General features: G+C 41.3%; 2 protein-coding genes across 2 annotated transcripts in view; one reads left to right on the plus strand and one right to left on the minus strand.

Annotated features, from left to right (window-relative positions):
* Positions 1–1,229: 1,229 nt before the first annotated feature.
* On the minus strand, positions 1,230–11,642 carry LOC130455130 (uncharacterized). Its single transcript, XM_056803451.1, has 2 exons — positions 11,427–11,642; positions 1,230–10,536 (listed from the first exon to the last, which is right to left on the minus strand). Exon 2 carries the CDS (start codon positions 10,401–10,403, stop codon positions 9,492–9,494), a length of 912 nt encoding a protein of 303 aa, XP_056659429.1. The 5' UTR covers positions 10,404–10,536; positions 11,427–11,642; the 3' UTR covers positions 1,230–9,491.
* Positions 11,643–11,744: 102 nt separating this feature from the next.
* Positions 11,745–25,063, plus strand: part of PHAF1 (phagosome assembly factor 1) — a 75,401-nt gene continuing 62,082 nt past the window's right edge. The window contains exons 1-2 of the mRNA XM_001364522.4: positions 11,745–12,121; positions 19,029–19,111. Coding sequence (XP_001364559.1) covers positions 12,058–12,121; positions 19,029–19,111 — 147 coding nt within the window. The 5' untranslated portion in view covers positions 11,745–12,057. The remainder of the gene's footprint in view (positions 12,122–19,028; positions 19,112–25,063) is intronic.

Raw genomic sequence — 25,063 nt, forward strand, 5'->3', positions numbered from 1 at the left:
GGAAGAATTAGCAGCTTCAGGAAAAGTCATGTATGATATATCTTTGAGCTAAACTTAAAAGGAAACTAGGGATTCCAGGAGGTGGAGGTAAGGAGGGAGAGCATTCCAGGATGGGGCACAGCTTGTGCAAAGGCATGGAAGTGGGATAGATTGTTCAAGGAGACCCCAGTCTATTAGATGGAGTTATGACAGGTACACAAATAGCTGCCAGAAAAATTAATTACGAGATAATATACAAGGTCAAAACTGGCTAAAGTAGAGTGGTTTCATAGCAGTTGGGACAAAACTTCCCTGTCTCCCCTCCCAAATATCATGAGAGTACCATGAGGGCCCCAGCCAGAATTGGTGCTGAGCAGGGTCCAACTCCTACCTACCCTACTGTAACTGTCCATCAGAGGGCCTCTGAAGGGTCCTAGTTGGAGCCGAAACCAAGCATAGCTGCCCTCTCCTTATTCTCCCTGGAGCCTACTCCCAATCTTCCAGCCAGAGATCCCTTCCCCTTTTTCTCCTCCTGGCTGAATTCTGACTCTCCCTTATCCTCATTCCTGCTAGAGGGAACCCAGAATCTTCTCTACACACTGACCCTTAAGGCCAACCTCCCACCTTCCCAAAGGCCTCTCCTGTGGGGCAGAATGCCTGCCTATTGCATCCTGAGACTTCCCCAGACCTTGCCATCTACTTTGCAGCTAACTTCGTGTTAGCTCTTTGCGAACATGGACTATTTTTTTTCTATTTGTATCTCTAGTGCTTGGCACTAGTAAGAGCCTAATCAATCTAATAAATTTTCTCTGTGTGTCTGTTTTAAATTCATTCATAGAACTATAGAACTAGGTTACAACACAAAATGTTAGAGCTGTCAGGAACCTTAGACTATAGAAAGCCAGCACTACATGGGAGCTTTGGGGATCAATTTACTTATTTGTATAAATGCCCTGTCACAGATGACGTGCCCATAGTCACACAGATATTTGGTCCAAACCTGTTGCCTTTTTTTTCACTCTTACTTTTCTGTCTCAGAATCAATACTGTGTATTGTTTCCAAGGCAGAAGAACAGTTAAGGGAAAGGCAATGGGGGTTAAGTGACTTGCCCAGGATCACACAGCTAGGAAGTGTCTGAGTCTAGATTTGAACCCAGAACTTCATGACTTTGGGTCTGGTTCTCAATCCACAGAGCCATTTAGCTGCCCTCGACCTTTTGCCTTCCAACCCAGTGAGTTTGATGGTTTAAAAAAAAAAAAAAAGCTTTTTAATAATATCTCCAAGGAGGACCATCAAACTTCTTTCTGGAGATAAATCAAGGGGAGAACAACTAGTAATCAATCCACAGGGTTGGGTGGGAGGCAGGAAAGTAGGGAGGGGGGACCTGTAGATTTGGTCACTCAATTCCAGAAATGTGGGAAGAAAAGTACCTTAATGTTGGGAACCTGTGAGAGAGCTAGAGTGGGTAGCCATACAGTCCAAGCTGAACTGACAGCCAGAATTTCATTAGTTCAGAGGAAACTTCCACAGGAGTCTCCCCCCCCTCAACCCCTTTCAGCCCCAGGGATCAGTGGGAGACAGAAGGCAGGCAGCAGAGGCCCCAGGCTCCCAGCTGGAGCGGGAAGTCTCACCAGCCAGGAGGCCGCCACACATGAGATATGAAATATGAGGCCCCAGTGGATAAACATTATTGATGATGATTACTGGTGAGGGGAGCCAAATGACTAAGATGAACCAGATGCTGGAAAAAGGAGCATGGAGCCGAGGAAGAAAAATGGCTGCTTTTCCCCCCCCCTTTTCTGCCTCAAATACAGAAATTGCTAAGACCCTGGGAAAAAGGCAGCCAGTGGTCACCTTGGGGCCGGTAGGCATTATGAGAGCTCCTGTTTATGCTGAATTTTATGTAGCACATGGGACACTCCCCACTTCCAAATGGAGGAAGAAATGAGCCACTGTCCAAAAAAATAGCACTAAAGATATAGGGTTTTGCTGCTGTCATATATAATATATTTGACACATGTGTGTATATATGTACATGTATACATACATGTGTGTGTTTGTGTGCATGTGCAACTGAGGCAGAAGCCCAGTAGACTGTCCTTGTATGGCTCAAAGGGAGATGGAGTAGATATCTCCATCCAACTCTTCTCCAAGGCAGTCTTTCATCGCTGCCAAGAGGGGAAGCAGGAGATCACTCACTCTGCTCTCCTCAGAGAAAGGGCACCAGGCTAGAAGTATATCTATGTGCTCCCTTAAATATTATTAGTCTGTGGGATATGATTGGGTTCCATCTAACTTTTGATCACTTCTGTATTGTTTTGGGGGGAAGGGAAACCTCCCTCCCAAGATCTATATCCAAGGCATAACTTCTTTCTCACCAAATACCAGTTCCACAATGAACACATATATAGCAAATAGCCAAGAAATCCATTTATCCAAATGCTGTTAAAACAGAAATCAGAGACCGTACTCATAGGAGAGTGCATACCAGACAATACAGAGTAAAGTAGCTTTCTCAATGGGAGCAAGATTGCTGAGTGCAACCAAGAGAGAGAGTCCAAACTCCCTATAGGCTCTAGAATAGCAAAGCCGGAACAGAATGGAGGCCACCAGCTCTCCTCTTTTTCTGAGTCTTTTCCTTCAGCAACTTGAAGTGGGGTTGGCATCATCCATCTTTCTTCACGAAGCTGGAAGCCAGAAGCATGAAGTTCCTGGATGCATAAAGAGAGTTGAAGAAGACCAGAAGCCTGAGGAACCCCAAAGGGGATTGGAACTTTTGAGGTCCAGAAGGAGACTGGAGAAGGCTGGAGCTCTTCCACTCTCACCAATTCTGCACCACTACTCACACAAGGCAGAACATTCCTCTCCACCAACAGACTCATCTTTCTGAGTTCAAATCTAGTCTTAGACACTTGCTAACTGTGTGACCCGGGGCAATTCATTCAACTCTGTTTGCTTAAGTTTGCTCCTCTGTAATGAACTGAAGAAGGAAATGGTAAACCACTCTAGTATATTTGCCAAGAAAACTCCAAATGGGGTCAGGAAGAGTTGGACACAACCAAAACAACTAAACAATCTATCTATCTATCTGTCTATCTATCGATCTGGCTGTCTGTCTGTCTAGCCATCCATCCATCCATCCATCTATCTGTTTGCCTGCCTGTCTCCATCCATCCATCCACCTGTGCACCTATCCTTCCATCCATCTATCTATCTATCTATCTATCTATCTATCTATCTATCTATCTATCTTTACACACATCTATATCTACCTATCTACCTACAGGTACATAGAGAGAGAGAGAGAGAGAGAGAGAGAGAGAGAGAGAGAGAGAGAGAGAGACAGAGACAGAGACAGAGACAGAGACAGAGACAGAGACAGAGACAGAGACAGAGACAGAGAGAGACAGAGAGAGAGAGAGATAAAATCAAGGCAGGAATGCCAAGGCAGAGTTGAAAACAATGGTTTTGCCTTCTTCCCTGTCTCAGTCAATTAATTAATCAAAAGTTTATTAAGACTTCCCTCAGGACCCTTTCATGATTCCCCAAATATCTCTTCAGTGTGAGAGATCACTTCACACCTTAGAAGTACCCTCCACTTCTTTGATCTCTTCTTCTAAATGGATGACTACTTCCAGAACCTCCTTTTAAAGAGTGTATCAGACTAGCTGGGTTGCTCAGTGGATTGAGAATCAGGCCTAGAGAAAGGAGGTCCCAGATTCAAATCTGGACTCAGACACTTCCTAGCTGTGTGACCCTGGGCAAGTCACTTCACCACCATTGCTTAGCCCTTACTGCTCATCTGCCTTGGAACCAATACATGGTATCAATACCGTGTATTGGTTCTAAGTTGAAAGGTAAGTGTTTAAAACCAAATAAATAAATTAATTAAGAGTATGTCAAGGCCAACTGTGTCTTCATCTCTCATCAGACTGTATTCTAGACTTCTCTACCAGCCAGAAACCTTCATTCTATCCCCTTTCTATTTTCCTTTTATGTGTTGTCTTTTCCCATGAAAATGTAAGCTCCTTGATGGCATGGACTGTCTTTTTTTTTTTAATTTTTAATCATTTTATTCCCAAGACCTTAGCACAGTAGCTGGCACATAGTAAGCACTTAATAAATACTTTATTTATTCATTCCCTGTATTTGTGAAGAACTTTCCTCATATAAGATATGTGTTTAGGGGTTAGTCATAGCTTATATGGTCTGAGGCTTAGCCTACCTTTTCAGAGAGTAAGAGAAGGACCATACCTGCCTTGCCAGTAAAGAAGAAGAATCAGCTAGATCTGGAACCTCCTGGGCTTAGAAATATCTCTTCCAAATTCCGTGGGAACTGGATCAACTTCCAGGAAGTGATGCAGAGCAAAAGGAGCAGAACCAGGAGAACATTGTACACAGAGACTGATACACTGTGGTACAACCGAATGTAATGAACTTCTCCATTAGTCTCCATTAGATCTCCATGATCACTGAAATGATCATGAACAACCCAGAGGGATCTATGAGCAAGAACACTATCCACATTCAGAGGGAAAACTGTGGGAATAGAAACACCAAAGAAAATCAACGGCTTGATTACATGGGTCGAGGGGATATGCCTGAGGATGTAGACTCTAAATGAACATCCTAATGCAAACACCAACAACATGGAAATAAATGGGTTCTGATCAAGGACACAAGTAATACCCAGTGGAATTGCACATTGGCTACACGGAAAGGGTGGATGGAGGGGAGGGAGGGAAGGAATATGATTTTTGTAACCAAGGAATAATGTTTGAAATTGACCAAATAAAATTTAAAAAAAAGAAAGAAATATCTCCTCCCCTCTCTAAGAGGAGTATCAAGGCAGAATTTTATCTGTATGTAAGCCCGAAAATAGGTTCAGAACCAAAGCCACAACTCTGATGACTCTCAAGAGGTAGGGTAGCCCTTAGCTTATACCTGCCTGTTCAGCCTTGTCCTGCTGAAAGCTAGCTACACAAAGATCTATCTCCGCTTTGTCCCTGTCTCTCTCTTCCCACCTTTCTCTTCTTTCTCACCTATATTTCTCTGTCTCTCACCTCTTTCTCTTTTCTTCTCATTCAGTCTTTCTCTTCTCCAACTATCTCCATCTGTGTCTATCTGCCTTTCCTTCATCATTAGTCCCAGGGGAAAGATGCTGATTCCTTCCAACCTTCAGGTACCCAAATGCTAACATGCCCACCCTCAGGTAAAATGCAGGGTCTAGTTCATATAATGCAGTACAAAGTGCCAAAATACTAGAATGTGAGAACTAAAAAGCATGTTGGAGGGTTCCTTGAATATCTTGTTTTATAAACAAGAATGGTGTGATACAGAGGAAAGAGAAGGAACCAAGAAATTCTGTGTCACCTACTATGTGCTAATAATAGGCTTTACAAATATTGTCTCATTTGATCCTCACAACAGCCCTGGGATACAGGTGCTATTGTTATCCCCATTTTACAGATGAGGAAATGAGGTAAACAGGGTTTAAATGGCTTGCCAGGGTAGCTCATACAACTAGGAAGCACCTGAGGCTGGATTTGAACTCAAGTCTTCTTGACTCCAGGTCCATCACTTCCCACTGTACCACCTGATTTTCTCCTTTGATACCTAGCTGCCTTCTAGATAGAAGGTGACTTGTCCCAAGTCATACAACTAAGAATAGAACACAATTCTCCTGTCCTCCAGGCTAAGTTTCTTTACCCAGGAGAGCTGAGTTTGAATCCTGGTTTTATTGCTTGTGATCTCAGGCAAGAGATCTCTGTAAGCATCAGTTTCCAAATCTGTAAAACAACAAAGTTGCTAGGAGATCTCTAAAGACCTTTTTCTCTGAGATTTCTCTTCCTCTGAGCCAAGGCTCTTAGCTGGCTGGTTGACTGGCTGCTCCAAGAATACTTAGGGAGAGTGAAGAACGACAGTCTTGTGAGCTGATTCTCCCACCCCCACCCTCACATGGCCTGAGCTGAGAGGGAGAAAGGCAGAATTCCTTCTAAACCAGGAGCAGATGTTGGACTGCCGGGAGCCACAGGGATACCAGACAGCAGTTTGTGAAAATATTTCTGACGGGAGTATGTAGGGGGAGGTTTAGGATATCATAGAAGCTGAGGATTTAGAGCTGCAAAGAACCTAGGAGCAGGCTGAACCCTGTTGATACCAGCTCTGAAGAGCTGATTGTTAAATCTTCAGTGTGACCTTTTACACCTCTGCAACTACTTTGCTATCTTTGCCAAGAAAAGACCCCAGAAGGGGTAAGGAAGAGTCAGGCATGACTGAAACAACTGAACAACAGCAATAGTTGGCAAATACTTACAAATCAAGGCTTGATTTATTGTTTTGTTGATTGTTGAGGCTCAAGAAAGTGATGGAGGAAATGTTAAAATGCAGATTAAAAGTAAAAGCATGTCTAGTGTACATTTTTTGCTCCAAGAGCTAGTTGTTAAACATTTACCGGCATACCTCTCATAGATGTCTTTCTTACACCTCCCCTTCCATCACTAACCCCATTTTAAAGAAGAAAATAAAATAGGGAGTTTAAGTGACTTGCTCAGGGCAATTCAAGTAGAAAATACTAGAGTTGAGACTCAAACCTAGACCTCCAAATCCAGGGTCCTTTCCCCTACACTAGACAGATAATGGAGCCACCAATTATTCAGTAAGCATCTGATTATCTTAATAATCTCACATCTAACATGTGCCAGGTACTGTATTAAGCACAGTTAAACCCTTTCTTCTTTTTTTTAAACCTTTATCTTCTGGCTTAGAATGGCCCAACCTTTTGGAGGACCTTAAATGCTGGATTAAGGAATTTGGAATTTTTTAATAGACGGTAAAAATTAGGTAAATGAAGAGATAGCACATTTATCCTTTGTTTTTTAAACCCTTACCCTTCTCTCTTAGGATTGGTTATATGAAACCGAGTAATGGTTCCTAGATGGAAGAGCTGTAGATAACTGGAGTTAAGTGACTTGTCCAGGGTCACACTGCTAGGATGTGTCTGAGGCCAGATCTGAACTAAGGACCTCTTGTCTGTAAGCCTGGTTCTCTATCCATTAGCCATCTAGCTGTGACTTTATACAAAGAAAGGCAAAAACTCAAGGAGCTCACATTCTAATGGAGGAGACAAAATATAAATGACTATGTACATTCCATACTCTAAGATATACTGGAATATCCCAAAAGTCTTAGTGAGGTTTTGAGCTATTAAAAGCTTAAATAAATGGAACCTAATGGGAGAAAGAAATGCAAAAAGGGAGGTGGGGAGCAGTGGTCGGAAGAGGCCATGCAGTATTTAGAATGATTCCTTTAGATTAGAAATTAGATTAGAAATTAGAAATTAAATTAGATTAGATTAGAAAGATCACAGTAGGACAGCTAAATATTACAGTAGCTAGAGTGCCAGACCTGGGATAAGGAAGACCTGAGTTCAAAGGTGACCTCAAACACTTACTAGCTGTGTAACCCTGGGCAAGTCACTTAATTCTGCTGACCTCAATTTTCCTCATCTGTAAAATGAGTTAGAGAAAGACATGGCAAATAACTCCTGTATCTCTGACAAGAAAGCCCCAAATTGGAGTTCCAAAGAGTTATGGACAACTGAATAACAACAAAGATCACAACCCTTCCATACTTTCTTATCCTGTAGGACTCTTGTGATCTTCCTCCCAGTAAACATCCTCCTGGTGGTTCTTCAGTCTCTTGGCACTCCTAGAACACCAATGATGCATACAAGCTAGCTAGCCTGATTCCTGGTCTCTCACTGGCCCATTTTCTGGTCATACATCTCTACTGTGATCTATTTTACATTGTTCAACAGCTCTCTAATTATTAATATCATGAAGCCTTAACTATTATCTCTAGTACCTTCCTTTATCTCTAGTACCTTCCTTTTATTGATTATCTACAATTTCCTGTATACAGCTTGTTTGTACACAGTTGTTTTCATGTCATCTTTCCCACTTAGACTCAAATCAATCAGTCAAAAAAACATTTAGTAAGCACCTGTTATGTGCCAGGCACTGGGTAAGCTCTGGGAATATCAAAAATTGCCAAAAACAGTGACAGCCCCTGTCCTCAAGGAGTTTTGCCTCTTTTTGTATCCCAGGCTTTAAGGCAAGTGCATACTCACAATAGACACTTAAAATGCCTACTGACTGAAACAGGAAGACGCATGTATGCCAAAAGTGAGTGTGCCACTGTCACCGAGGATGTCTAGTACTGAGTCTGAATGGCAGGAGGTTCTTCCCCAAAGATGTTGAAAGCCTCCAGATACACCTGTTTGCAGGCAATTTTGTGCAAATTACATCGTCTCAGGGGAACCTTCTAAATGAAATTCCCTCCAAGGAGGCAGTATGATGTGTGAGCCCTGTATTTGGAAGGATAGGACCCGAGTTCAGATCTCAACCCTTGTTGTTACCATCATTGTCATCACCAAGTCACTGCCATTGCTGTTTTCTTCTTCTCTTTCCTTCTTCCTCTTCTTCTCCACTTCCTCCTCCTCTTCTTCTTTTTCTTCTTCCTCTTCTTCCTTCTTCTTCCCCTTGCTCTCTGTCTTCATAACAACTCTAACAACTTTAGCTGGCTCAACAGATACAGAGCCAGGCCTGGAGATGGGAGGTCCTGGATTCAAATTTGACCTCAGATGCTTCCTAGCTGTCCAACCCTGGGCAAGTCACTTAACCCCCCAATGGTTAGCCCTTCATATTTTTCTGCCTTAGAGCCAATGCACAGTATTGATTCTAAGACAGAAGGCAAGGGTCTAAAAAAAGAGAGAGAAGAGCAAAGAGAAGGCAAATGGTGTTAAGTAACTTGCCCAGAGTCCCCCATTGCCTTCTTCGGTGGTCTCCTCATCTATGAAATGTGATCCTTGAAGGAGATGATGTCTATGATCCTGTCTCATTCTCAGACCTTTTATTCCGATGAAATTTCAGGACCCCATGCTCTTTCCTCTTCTCAAAAAGCTGGTATAGCTCTGTAATAAGTAATAATAATAATAATAATAGTGGTAGTCTCTCGGTGACCGAGAATGACGATTGTCTTTGTGCATTATCATCTATTGATGTACCCTCCTGTGGCTTTGGAGTCCAAAGGCTGAGGCGCAGAGCTTGTGGCACATGGGGCCTGGGACGCCAGTTGTTACGGGAGGTGCGGTTGTAGCCTGGTGTCGGCGTTCATGCGAAGCGGCAAGACGTCGACGTCGCTCATCTTCAAAGGTGGAGGAGGCATGGTTAATATGGGTTTGCCAGCTGCTTCTGTCAGAGGCAGCGAGTTCTAGTTGCTTTGGTGTAATGCCAGCCCACTTCAAGTTGGACTTTAGCTGATCCTTGAATCTTTTCTTTGGTCAACCTTGTTTCCTGAGTCCAGCTGACAGTTCCCCATAGAATATCTGTCTTGGTATTCGCTGTGGGTCCATGCGGATAACGTGTCCAGACCATCGTAGCTGGGTTTTGAGGACCAGGACTTCGATGCTGGTGGAGTTGGTTCTGTCGAGGACTTCCTGATTGGTGATTCAGTCCTGCCATGGGATCCTCATGATTGACCGGAGGGAGCGTTGGTGGAATTGCTCCAGCTGTTTCATGTGCTTCCGGTACAGTGTCCATGTCTTGCAACCATACAGGAGCGAGCTGAGGACCACTGCATTATACACTTTGAGCTTTGTCGCAGTGCTTACACCTCTGTGTTGGAGGACTTTGCAGCGCAGCCGCCCGAGTGCCTGGCTGGCCTTTTGGATCCTGGCATTAATCTCGTGGTCTAGGGACCCGTCGTTGGCGATGGTGCTGCCCAGGTACTTGAAAGTGTTGACGTTAGAAATCTGTGTGCCATCAATTGTAATGCATGGCTGGTTTGTTGGCCTCCCTGGTGCAGGTTGGAACAGCATCTCTGTTCTGCTGAGGCTGATAGTCAGGCCAAACAGTTTTGTTGTGGTGAAGAACCTGTTCACAATGGTTTGAAGATGATTTTCTTGGTGGGCAATGAGAGCACAGTCATCTGCAAAGAGAGCTTCCAGGATGAGTCTCTCTGTTGTCTTTGTTTTGCAGTCAGGCGGCGAAGGTCGAATAATGAGCCATCCAGTCTGTATTTGATGTAGACGCCCAGGTCTAGATCCATCACAGCATGTCATAATACTTGGGTGAAAAATAGGTTGAATAGTACCAGAGCGAGGACACAGCCTTGTTTCACGCCATTGGAGATGTTGAAGCGATCTGAAGTCTCTCCACCAGATAGGACTTCCCCTGTCATCAACAAGAAAGTGCTGGATCAGTTTGACAAATTTTGCTGGGCAACCAAGCTTGCTAAGGATCACCCACAATTCGTCCCTATTCACTATATCGAACGCCTTTGTCAGGTCTATGAAGACAATGTAGAGACTCAGGTTCTGCTCAAGGCATTTTTCCTGCATTTGCCTCACCATGAAGACCATGTCGATGGTGCTATGATCTGGTCGGAAGCCACATTGTGATTCAGGCAGGTTCTGCTCTGAAACAGATGACAGGAGTCTGTTGAGGATAACACCGGCAAGGATCTTTCCAGCAGTGGAGAGTAGTTAGATGCCTCTGTAATAATAATAATAATAATAATAATAATAATAATAATAATAATAATAATAGCTAGCATTCATATAGCTTTTAAGGTATGGAAAGAACCTCACAAATTTTATCTTGTTAGATCTCTACAACAACCATGGGAGGTATACACTATTAGTATTACCATTTTAGAGATGAGTAATCAGAGGCAATAGATATGAAGTGACTTGTCCAAAGTTACACAGCCAGTAAGTGTCTGAGGCTGAATTTGAATTCAGCTCTTCCTAACTCCAAGTTCAACAGTCATCTACTCTACTAGAGATGTTTGTAGAAGGGCCATTGTAGAAGAAGAGACCTGAGCTAATTCTGATTTGGGCTATCCTAAAGCTAGGACTAATATAGCCTTTCCCCTATTGGAGAGTCCAATATTATTAGTTCTGGTCTCTTCAACAATAATGCTTAAAGATTTGCAAAGCCCATAATTTCATTTGATGTTCAAAACAACCCTGTGAGAAAGGTGCTATTTAACACCTATTTAACAGATGAGGAAACTGAGGAGGAGAGATTAAGGGACTTGCCCAGGGCCAAGCAGCTACCAAGTCTTTTCTGGCAAATTTGAATTCAGGTTTTCTCAACTGCACCACCTAGTGGCCTTTGAGAAAGAAGGCGATGGCAGGTTTGTAGATCTCTGGGAAGGATCCAGGGAGGAAAGGAAGTGGTGCTTGGGTGGGTGGGAGGACGTAAGGGGGGAGGTCGATAGAAGAGAGAGGGGGGTGGCTAGGAACAAAACGGAGAAGGGCCCCCTTTTCGTCAGAGGCGAGGGTAGATGTCAAGAGGGTAGAGGAGGAAGAGAAGGGAAATCCTCGGGAAAACAGCCTCAGTAATATAGGAGAATCTGACAGGTTTATTCTGCCCCTTACCCTTCTCCTGCCCCTGCTCAACCACACCAGCTAGCTCAGTAGTACCCGCATTCTCAGAGCTACTCCATGCATGTGCGAGGTCAGCCTTCTCCCCCCGGCAGGTGTCGCCCAGTAGTTTAACCCTGTCTCCCCCTCTCGATGGTACAGTCTATCCGACTCCTCCCCAGTCCAGGAGCCCGCAACGCCTCCTCCATTTTCTCCTCCCCTACGCTGCGTCTCTCTTCCGGCCCCGCCCCTTTCGGGATGCTGTTCAGGCCCCACCCCTGGTTTCGCCCCGCCCCGCCCCGCCCCTTCTCCCTCCCCTCCATGCTTTACGATCACCGTACGGCATTTTTGCCGCAGCCGCAGCCGCAGCCGCTGCCGCTGCCGCCGTCGCCGTTGCCGGTGAGGGGAGGTGAAGAGAGGTGAGCTGAGGAAAGGGGCGTCGGCAGGCGGGCCGGACTGGGCTGGCGGTGCAGGTGGAGGAGACGGGACACGGAGTCCCGGGATAACTCAAGCAGACGCCGAGGAAGGCGCCGACGGCCTCGGCACTTTGTCTCCTCCGCTCGGGTCCCGCCACCGTCGCGGGAAGCCGCCCAGCGCCCACCGAGACCGAGGCCCGGGCTCCACCACGGCCCGGCCGGCCGGGCCAATGCTCGACTTGGAGGTGGTGCCCGAGCGATCGCTGGGCAACGAGCAATGGGAGCTCACGCTAGGTAAGTACGGGGCCCCAGGAGGGGCAGAAATACCCCGAAGGGACGCCAAGAGAGGGAGAATGTGTGTGTGTGCATACGGGAGTGAGACACCCCTTTCTGGGGGGGATGGTCTGAGTGTGTCTCATACTCATTGCCAGGGGACGAGGGTGGGGGTGGGGGTGGGGGGCTGGCTGAGACACCCTGTCCGGGGTGAGAAGTTATGAATGCTTTTAGGTGAATGTGACTTGAGTGCGAAGCTGGAAGCGTGGGTGTGTGGTCCCGAATGTGTGCCCGTGACCAAGTGTGAAACTACTCGTATGCCTCTCACCCCATAACTTACCCTGACCGTGTGTGTGTGCCCTAGATAGGTTGGTGTGGGTACACACACGGGTATGTTCAAGACTCCGTTCCCCACTCATGAATTTAGGGTTAGGGTTACCCGATTTGAGCTGTGCGTCGTTACTGGCACCGGTAATAGCTTGGCAGAGGCAGGATTTTCCTTCCTCACCCTGAGAAATAACCCCAGGGCAAGTGGGGAGGAGATGAGAGACTCCCTGCCCACCCCCAGTTCCCACTAGTGTTTTCCTCCGACTCCGGACATCTCCAGTCTCCTCCGTCCAGCTATTATTGCTCAAGACAAAAAAAAGAGTCTCCCAAGCCTAGATTCTGTGGGGAAGGGGACCTGTTCTCCCCTATACAGCCCCCTTTAAAGGGGTCTAGTTCTGGATGGAAAGATTGAAGGCAAAAGGAGAAAGGGTGGCAGATGATGAGATAGTTAATGAAAGCAACAACATGAGTGTGGACAGCCTTGGAGACAGTGGAGGATAGAAGTGTCAATGGTCACAAAGAGCTTGACACTGAATAACAACAGGTCAGGGTGGAAGCTTGAGGTCCAACACTTAGTATAGTGTCTGCCCTATAATAGATTTTTTAGATCAAGTCATTTATTAATTTATTTATTATTAAGTGCCTGCCTATGGCTGGAGATGCAAAAAAAAAAAGCAAGAAAAATAAACTCCCTTTTCTCAAGGAGCTCCCACTTTAATTACTAAATCTAATTAAGCTTAACATTAAGTCTTAATAAAGACTTTTAATATGACTTAATATTAAGTCTTTATTAAGCTTAATAAACGCTGGTTGACTGACTGGAGGTTTGTCCCTCCATTCCTTCTGTTTCTTGTTTGTTGGTTTTCCCTGTTGATTCCTGAGGTTAATCCCTCCCCCTTCCCAGCCAGATCTTCTTCACCTTTCTGTTTACTTGGGCTTGGATTGGTTTGCTCATGTTAGTAACACGAGTGCCCGGTATTTCAGTGTGTGGCCTCTAGGAAAAGGAGGGGGAGGGAGAAGTTGTTGTTGCAAACAAGTTGTGAATCTCTTTTATGTTTTAAGGCACCTTTCTAAACACTTTCCCACTAAAGACCCTGCCTTCCTCATTTCGCCTCGTTGAAGTTCAACATATTCTGAGTAATTTAGTGGTGATTTAGTTTGCACCCAAATATACAGACTCCATCCTTACTGTACTGACAAAATTGCCTTTGTTTTAAGTACCAAGAGAGATTTTTCATCTCTTAAGTTACAGACCTTGATGGGGTATAATGACTAAAAGTTCCTTTTATCTCAAGGACTGTTTGATTTTTGTCTCTTGTCTTCAATGCCTGGCACAGTGGTGCTTACTAAAAATTGGTTGAATTCAATTAAGTGAAAATTTGTTTCTTAGGTACTCCTTCTGGGGCCTCAACTATGGTTGCTTTTCCTTTATTTTCTGGACTGTTCATAGTGTGATGACAAACTCAAATGGAAATACTAGGCTCTTTTGAGAGAGTGATTTGTTTTTGTGTTTTTAATCAGCTATTCTCAGAAGTCTTAGCTAGGGCTAAATAACATAGCTTCATCCAAATAAGAAAGAACAGAATTAGTAATTTAGTGGAATTACATCCTTTTTTCTAAATCTATTCAAGTTACTGTCTAGTGTAAAAAGCAGAGCAGAGTTCAAGGTTGAGCTTTGAAATTACCTTACTGTGTTCAACTCCCTCTCCTTCCTCCAAACACGATTATCCATGCTTGGTCTCATCTTCAAAGAGTTAGACAAACCACAATTGCACAATGAAAGAGTACCTCACAATTTGAAGCTGGAATCTGAATATAATTGGAATGAATATTTAAAATCTTATGGGTCAGGAAAGAAGGAACATGATAATACTGAAGCAACCAAGTTGACAGTTTAGTTGTTTGCCCTATTATAACTCATCTTTAAGTACTTTCCTCCAAGACCTCTCTCTCTCTCTCTCTCTCTCTCTCTCTCTCTCTCTCTCTCTCATCCTATTGGTTCTAAGGCAGAAGAATGGTAAGGGCTAGGCATTGGTGGTTAAGTGACTTGCTCAGGGTCACACAGCTAGGAAGTGTCTGAGGTCAGATTTGAACCTAGGACGTCCTTTCACTAGGCCTGGCTCTCAACCCACTGAGCCACCTAGCTATCCCTTCACCTTTCTCTCTTTGCTGACCTCTAGCCTTTCCTGGAACTCGAAGTAGAACTGGTAGGTAAATGATAAGTCCAGCTTTTCAGCGTTAACCCCTGGAAAACCAGGTCCCTACTGTACAAAAACTGACTTTCAGCTCTTCAGTCTTGAAATGATAAGGGAATTATTTCTTCCCTTGATCATCCTGTTCAAAGAAGCAATTTTAGGAAGAGATTTTGATGCTTCAGCATTAGTGGAGAATTTTGAAATTCACTTATTTGTAAATTTAATTTGATGTTACTTTGGAGATATATAATTTTTTTAATGGAAGGGGCCTTTGAGATCACTTAGGCTATTCCTCCTCACAAGTGGTTGAGATTGAAAGGCATTTGTGCAAGGTCATACAGCCATGAGATTTGAACTTACCATCTTCCAACTTCAGATCCAGTGCTCTTTCTACTCTGCCAAGTTCACATTCGTAGAATGCTTTTTTCCTCTTTATAATCTTATATATTTTATTTAATCATTTATAAACATTATTCTTTTTTAATAAAAAAAAGTTATACCAATTATAAATATTAACAAAACACAAGTTTTCCTTAGTTATACAATTGACTTATCTTCTTCCCTTCATCCCCTTCCCAGTGCTGGCAGGCGATTTGGTTTACCTTCAGTCTTGGATTCCAAGACAGAAGAGTGGTAAGGGCTAGGCAATGAGGGTTAAATGACTTGCCCACTAGGAAGTATCTGAGTCCAGATTTGAACACAGATCTCTAGATCTGACTCAATCCACTGAGCCACCTACCCACCCCCCAAATAATGCTTTGTGTACTTCTAAGATCATAGATTTAGAGCCATGTTGGGACCTTGAAGTCATCTACTCCAGCTCTCTTTATTTGATATTTTTACGATTTTCATTAACATGAAAAAATTCAGCTTTATACAAATAGGAGCTTTTTTTTTTAAAGGAAAAGTAAGTTTACAATTTGTTTTGCAGTTGTTGCACAAAAGTTAATGCTATTCCAACTCATTCTGAGATTCAGTAAAGATTTGGAGCAAGGCCATTGATTTAAAGAAAAAATTCCAATTTTCTTCTAGAAAACTGATAACTAAAATGAGATTTTTGTTAAAAAACAGGAGAATCCATGCCTGAGTAACTTACTACATATTTGGATACAAAGAATATATATGTGCTAGATAAACAGATTTGCATTATTTGAAGTTGTAATTCTAAAAATGTGGTATTTGGTTCTAATCCAATGGAAATATGTAGGTTGAATACAAGTAATCCAACCATCTCACAGGGGAATTCATTAGTTACACTAATAGGGAACTAGCTGAGAGAGTACATTAAGTCCAAGTCTAGAGCAGGAGGTATTTCCAAGAGTGGGTCTTTCAGATTCCAGGTCCCCAAATTCCATCTACTGTGACCCCCTACCTGCCTCTTGCCAACTGATTTAATAATATAAGGAAGAATTCCTTTCTTTGCATGTAAACAGTTGGGAAACAATATGTTTTTCTATTTCTGACAGAGCATACTGAGTTACTGAACCATTTTTGGAATATTTGTTCTTCTGGGACAGTATAATTTTATAGTATCAGTGTTTTGTTGTCTTTTTATAACCTAAGGTATCAGGCTAGTTTTTTTGGAGTCTTTCTCATCCCCTCTCCTTCCCTAGGATATATAGAATTGAGTGATTTAGTTATCAATAAGTCTTTAAAACTTTATACAAATCAAAACAACTCTGAGGTACCACCTCACACCTTGCAGATTGGCTAATGTGACAGGAAAGGAAAGTGATAAGTGTTGGAGGGGATGTGGCAAAATTGGGACACTAATGCATTGCTGGTGGAGTTGTAAATTGATCCAACCATTTCAGAAAGGCAATTTGGAACTATGCCCAAAGGGCTTTAAAAGACTACCTGCTCTTTGATCCAGCCATAGCACTGCTGGGTTTGTACCCCAAAGAGATAATAAGGAAAAAAACTTGTACAAAAATATTTATAGCCACGCCCTTTGTGGTGGCAAAAAATTGGAAAATGAGGGGATGCCCTTCGATTGTGGAATGACTGAACAAATTGTGGTATATGTTGGTGATGGAATACTATTGTGCTCAAAGGAATAATAAACTGGAGGAATTCCATGGGAACTGGAACAACCTCCAGGAAGTGATACAGAGTGAGAGTAGCAGAACCAGGAGAACACCGTACACAGAGACTGATACACTGTGGCACAATTGAACGTAATGGACTTCTCTACTAGTAGCAATTCAATGATCCAGGACAATTCTGAGCGACTTATGAGAAAGAACTGTGGGAGTAGAAACACAGAAGAAAAACAATTGCTTAATCACATGGTTTGATGGAGATATGATTGGGGATGTAGACCCTAGTGCAAATATCAATAATATGGAAATGGGTCTTGATCAATGATACATGTGAAATCCAGTGGAATTGCTCATTGGCTATGGGAGGGGGATAAGAAGGGTGGAGAGAAAGAACATGAATCATGTAACCATGGAAAAATACTATTAATTAATTAATTAAACTTTTTTAAAAATAAAGGAAGTTTCCTCAACAATGAAAGAAAACTTAATGATAGGTTCATATGAAAAAAATGTATATAAATTTAATTTTACATCCATGTCATACCAGTGTGGAAAATAGATCAGCAAATTTGACTTGTCCGTTGTCAAGTGAAAAGCAAGCAGTTGTTTTTTTGTGCTCCTAATACTAATCCAGAGCTTTGTTTAGCAAACATACCATTAGAGCAAATTTTGCTGTTTTTTCCCCAAGTGGATCACACACCCTTTTCTCTCATATAGGTACAGCTTCTTTACTAAGTTTTTATCTGTTATTTTTGGAGATTGGAGGAATAATTCTTTGGGTCAAAGACTTCAGATATGTATTACTAATCAGCAGTGTCCCTTGGTCTAATTGGCCAACACATACTTCCTATCCTGGTGACTGAATAGTTGATTGAAGAAACTGATCTCAAGTTGTTGGAGAATCACTCTCTTCCTAGGAGAATGACCTTTTTTGGGTTAACACATGGTATATGGTTAAAATAGCTACATCACATGCTTCATCTTTAAGCATCTATTTCCTTATGTGATTAATTCCAGTAAGGTTGATCTTGTTTGTCTCTTGTTATATTCCTGTAAAAAAGAAAAAAAATGGTGTGAAATAACTGTGTGGTCCAAAGGGAAAGATCCAGTCATAAAAGTCGGAAGGTCTGGGTTCAGATTCTGGCTCTGTCACTTACAAACTATGACCTTGGAAAGGTTACTTCTCTTCTTTGGGGCTTAGTTTCCTTTTCTGTAAAGAGAGGGGGTGTCATTTGAACTAATAGCTCTCTGAACCTCCAAGTCAAAGCACAGGTGACGTCACACTCTTTAGACAGTGGTGAAAAGCCACTTACCCATTGGCAAAGGAACACCACCAAACCACTATTTTAACTCAGACCTTGCGTTTTTGTGAGTTTTTTTTAAAGTGAGAAAAGGAAGTTCATTTAAAAGTTCATTATCATAAAATAAGCAAGGACAGATTTAACAAATGTCTTACTTTAGAGTCACAATTAGATTTTGATTTGGTTTGGCATTCCCATCTCTCTTCTGCCTTAAGGAAAAAAAGCAATGATTTTGTCTATAGGTTGTATGATTGTTTTTGTTCTAAAAACTAGCAACTCCTGTTATATCTTAGAAACCTTTCACTTAGCTGGACCAAGATGAATAGGGTGAAAACAATAGGCTGTGTTCTTGCCTTCTAAGAATATAGTATATTAGAAATCTGTCCTGAATAGTAATATGTACTTGAGTCTTCTTTAACCTTTTGAAAAATTGTTATGGGAATTTGGATTTTTAAAACTGGGTATATAGCCAGATCTTGATTAATATAAATAATAAATACATCAAGTGGTCATGTGTATTCAAAATCACAAAATTTGAAGTTATAATTATGTAAAATACAATAATTGATTACAATGGAAATATACAGTGAGACCTATCCTGTCCTATAATTTGTGTTAATTCACTGAGAAGTAGAAAGGCAACATGAATATAAAGTGCTAAATAATGAGAGCCTTTTTTATTTGGGTGAAAGAATATCATATGTTTTAGCAGCTGACTCCTAATTGAAACAATATACAAAATAGCTTTCTTTGTTAGTATAACCATCCTTTTATTTTTTTAATGTTTATATGCCATAGTTAGAATGTTAGACCTTAGAGCTCATCTAGTCAGATTCCCTCATTTTACAAATGAAGAACAAATAAATTGTGATCCAGAGAGAAGTGATTTGCCTAGAATAACATAATTATGTAGTGGTAGAGCAGAGACCAGCACCCAGGTCTCCTGACTCCCACTCTGCTGTTCTTTCTACTACACATGACATTAGTGCTTTTTTACCCATTGTGGCAATTTTTTTGTGTTTGTCATATCAGTGACTAAACTGATAACATTGCTTTATTTCAGGAATGCCACTGGCTCAGGCTGTAGCAATTCTTCAGAAATACTGTCGTATCATCAAAAATGTCCAGGTTCTCTACAGTGAACAGGTGAGTGATGACTGATTTGTTTTGTGAAAATTCCTTCACTTAGACGTGAGTCATGACTGGATGACAGGATATGATACATCATATGATGCTGCCAAATACTTGGATTGTGGGTTCAGCCACTATGCATACAGTATTCCATATGTTATTACCACATGAAGAGGAGAAACCAGGGGAACCAGTAATTACATCAAATGATTGATGTTTTAGGGGAAAGCAATTTTAAAATGCATTTCCTTTAACCTTTTTAAGTCTTGATTTTTAGTCTTGATGAGCAAGTACTACAAGGTTTGGAATTGTACTGACTAATGAATTTTGTGTGTGTGTGTGCCTGCTAGATTTATCTGCTGACATTTCAGCAGCTATAGCATTTAGACAACCAGTGCTCATGAGTCTGGGGAGGTGGCCAACAGGACTATTTCTTTGATTTTCTAAGGTTTTTTTTCCCCCTACCAGCCTCCTACAAGTATAAATGTATCAAACAAGAACTGGCTATATTTAAATTTGCCATCCTTCCCCCCCCCCCCAATCTTTTACAATAACTTTTTTAACTATCACACAGTGACCTCACTTTAGGCCTTTAAGAAGGTATGGCTCACCCCTTCCACAAAGATGTCGTAACACTTGGAAATAACAAGAGCTTTTTCTCTTGAGCAAAAAAAGAGAGAAAACCCACAGGAATGTTGTGATCCCTTCTACTGACCCTATTTTTTCTTCTTTGAGTCACTCTGGTTTTTGATATTTCAGTCACACTAGAAATTAAAGTGATAAAAGAGGTTTTTTTGTTTGTTTTACCAAAGTTTTTCTTTCTCTATAGCCATTTTCTTTTCTTTTTCTAAAAAAACCCTACCTTCTCTTTCAGAATCAATTCTGTGAATTGGTTCCAAGGCAGAAGAGCAGTAAGGGCTTGGCAATAAGTTAAGTGACTTTCCCAGGGTCACACAGCTGGGAAAGTAACTGAGGCCAAATATGAACCTAGGACCTTCCATCTCTAGACCTGACTCTCAATCCACTGAGCCACCTAGTGAACTCCTCTATGGTCATTTTCAGTGTCCACAGGGGACAGAGTAAGGTGTAGATTTCTACTACAGTATAAGAAATTAAGGTTAGAACTAGAAAAGTTTCCTGAATTGCAACTTTGGGTTAGGTTTCTGAGTGATATTGCAGAATCTCCTTGAGAATCTTTTTTAAAAGGTGGATTCTTCTCTGCTTATAATAATTACCTATCCTTTGATTTCCTGGAGTATTTTACATCACTATTGCCTTATGTAACTCAAATCTCCCTATTAATATTTCATTTAATTAAACATTCATTTTTATACCCCAGTAAATACCTTGAGTCCAAGAACTTGATCTTAGTCATCCTGATATCCTCCCCACAAACACCTAATAGAATACTCAGGACCTTAATGTATATATTTGAATATAAGTTAATAAAAAAAAAAGAGTTAGATAACATCCCTAACAATAGGGAGATGAGCTAAATGGCCTCTCAGGGACCCTTTCAACACCAACATATGATTTTTTCAATTCCTTTTCTCCCCAAGAACTTTAGAACCCAAATTAGAAAACACTAATTAGAAGTAGAAACAAAGAAGTCATTGAAAGAGCATTCTATGGACACTTCTGTAGGGCCTGTCTAGACTGGTTAGAACAGAACCTGTCTGCCAAGAGCATAAATCTGATCCTCACATTGACCAAGCTACCTTCACACAGAGAGAATGTCCCTTAACCACAAGCTATATTTCTCACTTAAGCTGGTTGTTTTATCAATGTGTGGTCACTGACAACTCTGGGCACAATTATTGATCTAGCATTTATTGGGGAATCTACATTGTGTGCAATACTGAACTGTATGCTATCATGGACTAACTCAGAAGAGTTAGAAGACCCCTGCCCACATTTGGAGCAGTAAGAGAACAAGCTTATGTTGGTATCCCAGAATCATAGAATCATTTGGGACAAACTACAAAGAAGATGGTTATAGTCTGAGATCAGATAAGGTTATATGAATGGAAGTACAAGTGTGCCCTGCAGGTTGTCCCAGTCAACAGCCTTTTGCAATAATGTCCTTTAGACAGTATAGCCAGGTGAAAAAAAGCAGAACCAGAATAACAGACCATACACTGTGACTACATTAAATATTTATATCAGAATAAATGGACCAAAAAAACTGATGGAACCCAGTAGATGACTAACAAGTTATTTTAGCTATTTTTATATATTGAAATTAAGTGCAAATAGTTCAAATTAAGTTTAATTGATGTTTATTGTTATTTACCACAAGGTTTATAGTCATCCATTGGGATGAGAAAAAGATATTATAACTAGACTACAATAACTGGAATGCTCATCTTGCCCAGGAGGTCCTATATTTGTTCATTTCTATTCTGATGAAATTCTCTGCCTTTTAGTACTTTATTCTTCCTACTGGCGTGTTCTCATGAAATTAATTCTAGTTCTCCTACTTATTGCTTGTTAGACCTTAAGTCATTTCATTTCTCTAAAACTCATTTTCTTTACCTATAAAATGAAATTTAGACTAGATGATCTCTAAGCTCCTTTCTAGTGTTAAAGAATCCTTTTGATACTCAGTAGTGTTAGTCAAAGCATGCCTATATAGTTTTACTGGGGATAGGAAAAAGGCACTTCAGGTAAGGAGAATAGTATTAGTAAACGTCTAGAGGCAGAAATGAACCAGGTTATGTGTGAGAGCAGTGAAAAAATCAGCCACAGTAGTATAGACCTGTGTTGACGACTCTATGACATGTGTGCTGGAGGGGACTGCTCCCTTTCCCCTTTCATCTGAAGACATTTCTTGCTTCTTTGCCCAACAGCTCAGTGGGAGCACTTTCTCCCTCCCCTGTCTGGGGAAAGGTTGGGGGCTCACGTGCAGCATGAGGGTTGCATTTTGGGCACTCTGTCTCTAAAATCTCTAAAAGATTGACCTTCACTGGAATAGAGGGTGTGTGTTAGTTACTAGTGAGAGATGAGGTTGGATAACCAAGGTGAGGTTTGATTATGGAGGGGTTTAAATGTTAGGCTGATAACAGGCTTTGATAGACAGAAATGAACTGTTATAGAGTAGTGAAGAGAGATATAAACTGTTTTAGAAACATTAATCAGACAATCATCTATGTTCCCTATTGAAAAAAAGTGGGAAGTGGATGGTGGTTTAGGAACATCATCATGAGCAAAGAAGTATAATTTCATTTGGACTAAATGTGTCATCCAAAATATGGAAAGAATTTTTCTTCTCTAAAGTAAGAGGTCACCACTTTCTCCTTACCATGATCAGATTACCTTTAAGTCTGAGTGTAGATGTCTGGTTTCTAAATGCTCATTGATTTGATCTGCTGATACAAATCACTAGACATTAAAATAAGGAAAATGGGCTGCTTTATTTTTTGGCTCACTACCATATAGGCTTTCAGTTAATAATTCAGTAAAATAAGCTACAAGTTTTTTCATATCTAGATTAGATAATTTTGAAATCTATTTTAAACTTTAATAACAAAGAAATATTAACCATCCATGCTGACCATCTTCAGTTCAGGCTGTGTTTAGTCACTCAGTTAGCAGTTATTGTTGTCAGGTAGACACACAGACTAGATTCCAAAATGAAAGGGATCCAAGGGTTCATTTTCCCTTTGCCTAAGCAATTCTGGTGACAGTATTTACCATCTTAGGAGCAACTTATTTCCATTATCGGAGAGCTTCAATTGTTATAAAATTATTTTTAAACTATCTTATTCCTTATTATTATTAGATCTAGTTTTTACCTCTGGAGATACTTGGACTCTGTGTCTTCTCTTTTCAATCAGATGGCCATTTAGGTATTTGAAGACTGTCACATAACTCTGTAGGTCTTTTTATTCTAAAAATACCTTAATTTCTAGCTGACCCTTAAAAATCACCTAATCCTAATGACATGTGATTTTGAGCCTTCCTCTCTTCTATAGACATCGTCGAGCTTGTCAATGTTTTCATACTTTTGATAACACCATGATCTTATCAATATGAGTAAGCCCTTTACCTAGGCACATCTCAGCACATTCCATTCTGTGGAGTTAAAAGTATTTGGTAGAGAATTTACCCACTATACAGGAATTTTTCTTCTGTTAATTTTAATAGTTCATGTATACCAGAGTAGCGTGAGGAGTGTCTTTTCTTTCTCCTCATCCTCACTGACTTTAATCTCTTTTTCTAGTCATATATGTCTTCATTTATTCCTTTTATGCCATTCATTACTAATATGCTGCAGTCTACTTATTCTCACCATTTGTTATCACTCTTTGGACCCATCTCTTCAGTGCCCCTCTTGAAATGCAATAACCGGAATAGAACCCTTTTTTAAAACTCCTGAATCTCAAAGATTGTTTTATGTGCTAGAGCTGAGAAGGGTCCCCTGAGAAGTCCTGGGATCAAGGAAGGAGGCTGGGAAGAGATCTAATTGCTATGTAAGGGGAAATGGTGGTTGGTGAAGGAACTCAGAAGGTCAAGATATCCTCTACCTATTTCCAGACCAGATCCTAAGCAGGGGGGACCCACTAATTCTCTGACTCTCCTGGGCCCTCTGCTTCTTGGGATATGTTCCTTCTCTCCCTGCTACCCAGAATTGACCTTCAAAGTAGGAGGGTCCTCTTATTCAGGTCTAGTATATGCAAGAGAAATACAAGATCAGGTAAGCATCTTGAAAGAGGAGACTCTGTGGGTGAGAGGATCAAGTCAGTGAGACATACTGACCTAGACTTTGGCTAATAGTACCCTTTAATTCCCCCAGGCAAGCCTAAGTGGGATAAAAATTTATGAGTAAGATATCCAACTCTCTAATCACTAGGCCTTCACAAGGCAGCAGGTGCTAGCCTAGGGTAAAGAACAGAAGACCCCAGGATTTGAGTAAAAAATAGTGAAACTGAGTTAGAGGTAAAGTAAGATTAGGAGCCAGTAATTGGATCTGGAGAAAATAAAGAATGGAATCAGCATGAGAGAATCAAATAAGGCTGCTAATGGGGGGCCATTCCCAACCTGGACTCCCCTCATCTAAGATAAATTTGCTTATTTATATGGTGTGTTGCCATTTGCAGTGAATAAGAGTTCATCACTTCCTGCTTGGGAAAAGTATGGTAGTGGAGGAAGGAGTTGAGTTGGAAAATCTATGGGCATTGGGGGTAAAAAGGAGTCCTTTCTACCCAAGCTGAGCAGAGTCCAATACACAAATAAAGCAATCTGGAAAGCAAAGAGGGATGAAGGTAGGGTAATGTTTGAAGGATTCCTGGGCTTCCCACTGGTTCCTGTTGGTTGTCTTAGTCTTTGCCCTAGAATGTTGGTCATCCCTGGTACTCAGCAGGCACTCTGCTGCCCCCCACCAAAGTTTGGGAAAGGGAGGATGAAGGAGAAGGAGACCCTGAGCTGGTCCCATCCTCCCACTCCAGATGTGGTTTGAATTTTGATTCATTTGACCCAATTTGATTTGGTTCCATTTTGATCACATCTATAATGCTTTATTGAGCATCTGCTTTCCTGATATGTTGCTTTAATGAATTTTTTTGTTTCATTATATGCAGAGAACATTTTTTCACAATTGACTTGCCTTTTTTTTTAATTGTATCTCTTTCTAGACAGATATTGCTAATACTTTTGTGGGAGCTAAGTGTAAATGTTACAAAATTAGTTATTTTCATCTTCTCAGAGATAAAAATGATACTAAGTAAGCTAAGATTGTGAGACATTTGAGCGCCATTCAAAACTGTCCCATACCTAAGGTTTATGATTGTACATTACAGTCTGATTCTATCCTACCTTTCCAAATTGATTTCATATAACTTCTCAAATATACTGCATTCCAGGGAAATCAGTCTTCCTGCTGCCCACCAAATTCAGTTCCATTTCCTGTCCCTGTGCCTTTGCATAAGACTCTCTCATGACTAAATATGGATAGAACACTGGGGTTGG

Source organism: Monodelphis domestica, chromosome 1, assembly GCF_027887165.1.
Source record: "Monodelphis domestica isolate mMonDom1 chromosome 1, mMonDom1.pri, whole genome shotgun sequence".
Taxonomy (NCBI): Eukaryota; Metazoa; Chordata; class Mammalia; order Didelphimorphia; family Didelphidae; genus Monodelphis; species Monodelphis domestica.

Coding starts and splice junctions, on each gene's coding strand:
- LOC130455130 (XM_056803451.1), bottom strand. CDS start 10,403: ATGGTCTTCATGGTGAGGCAAATGCAGGAAAAATGCCTTGAGCAGAAC.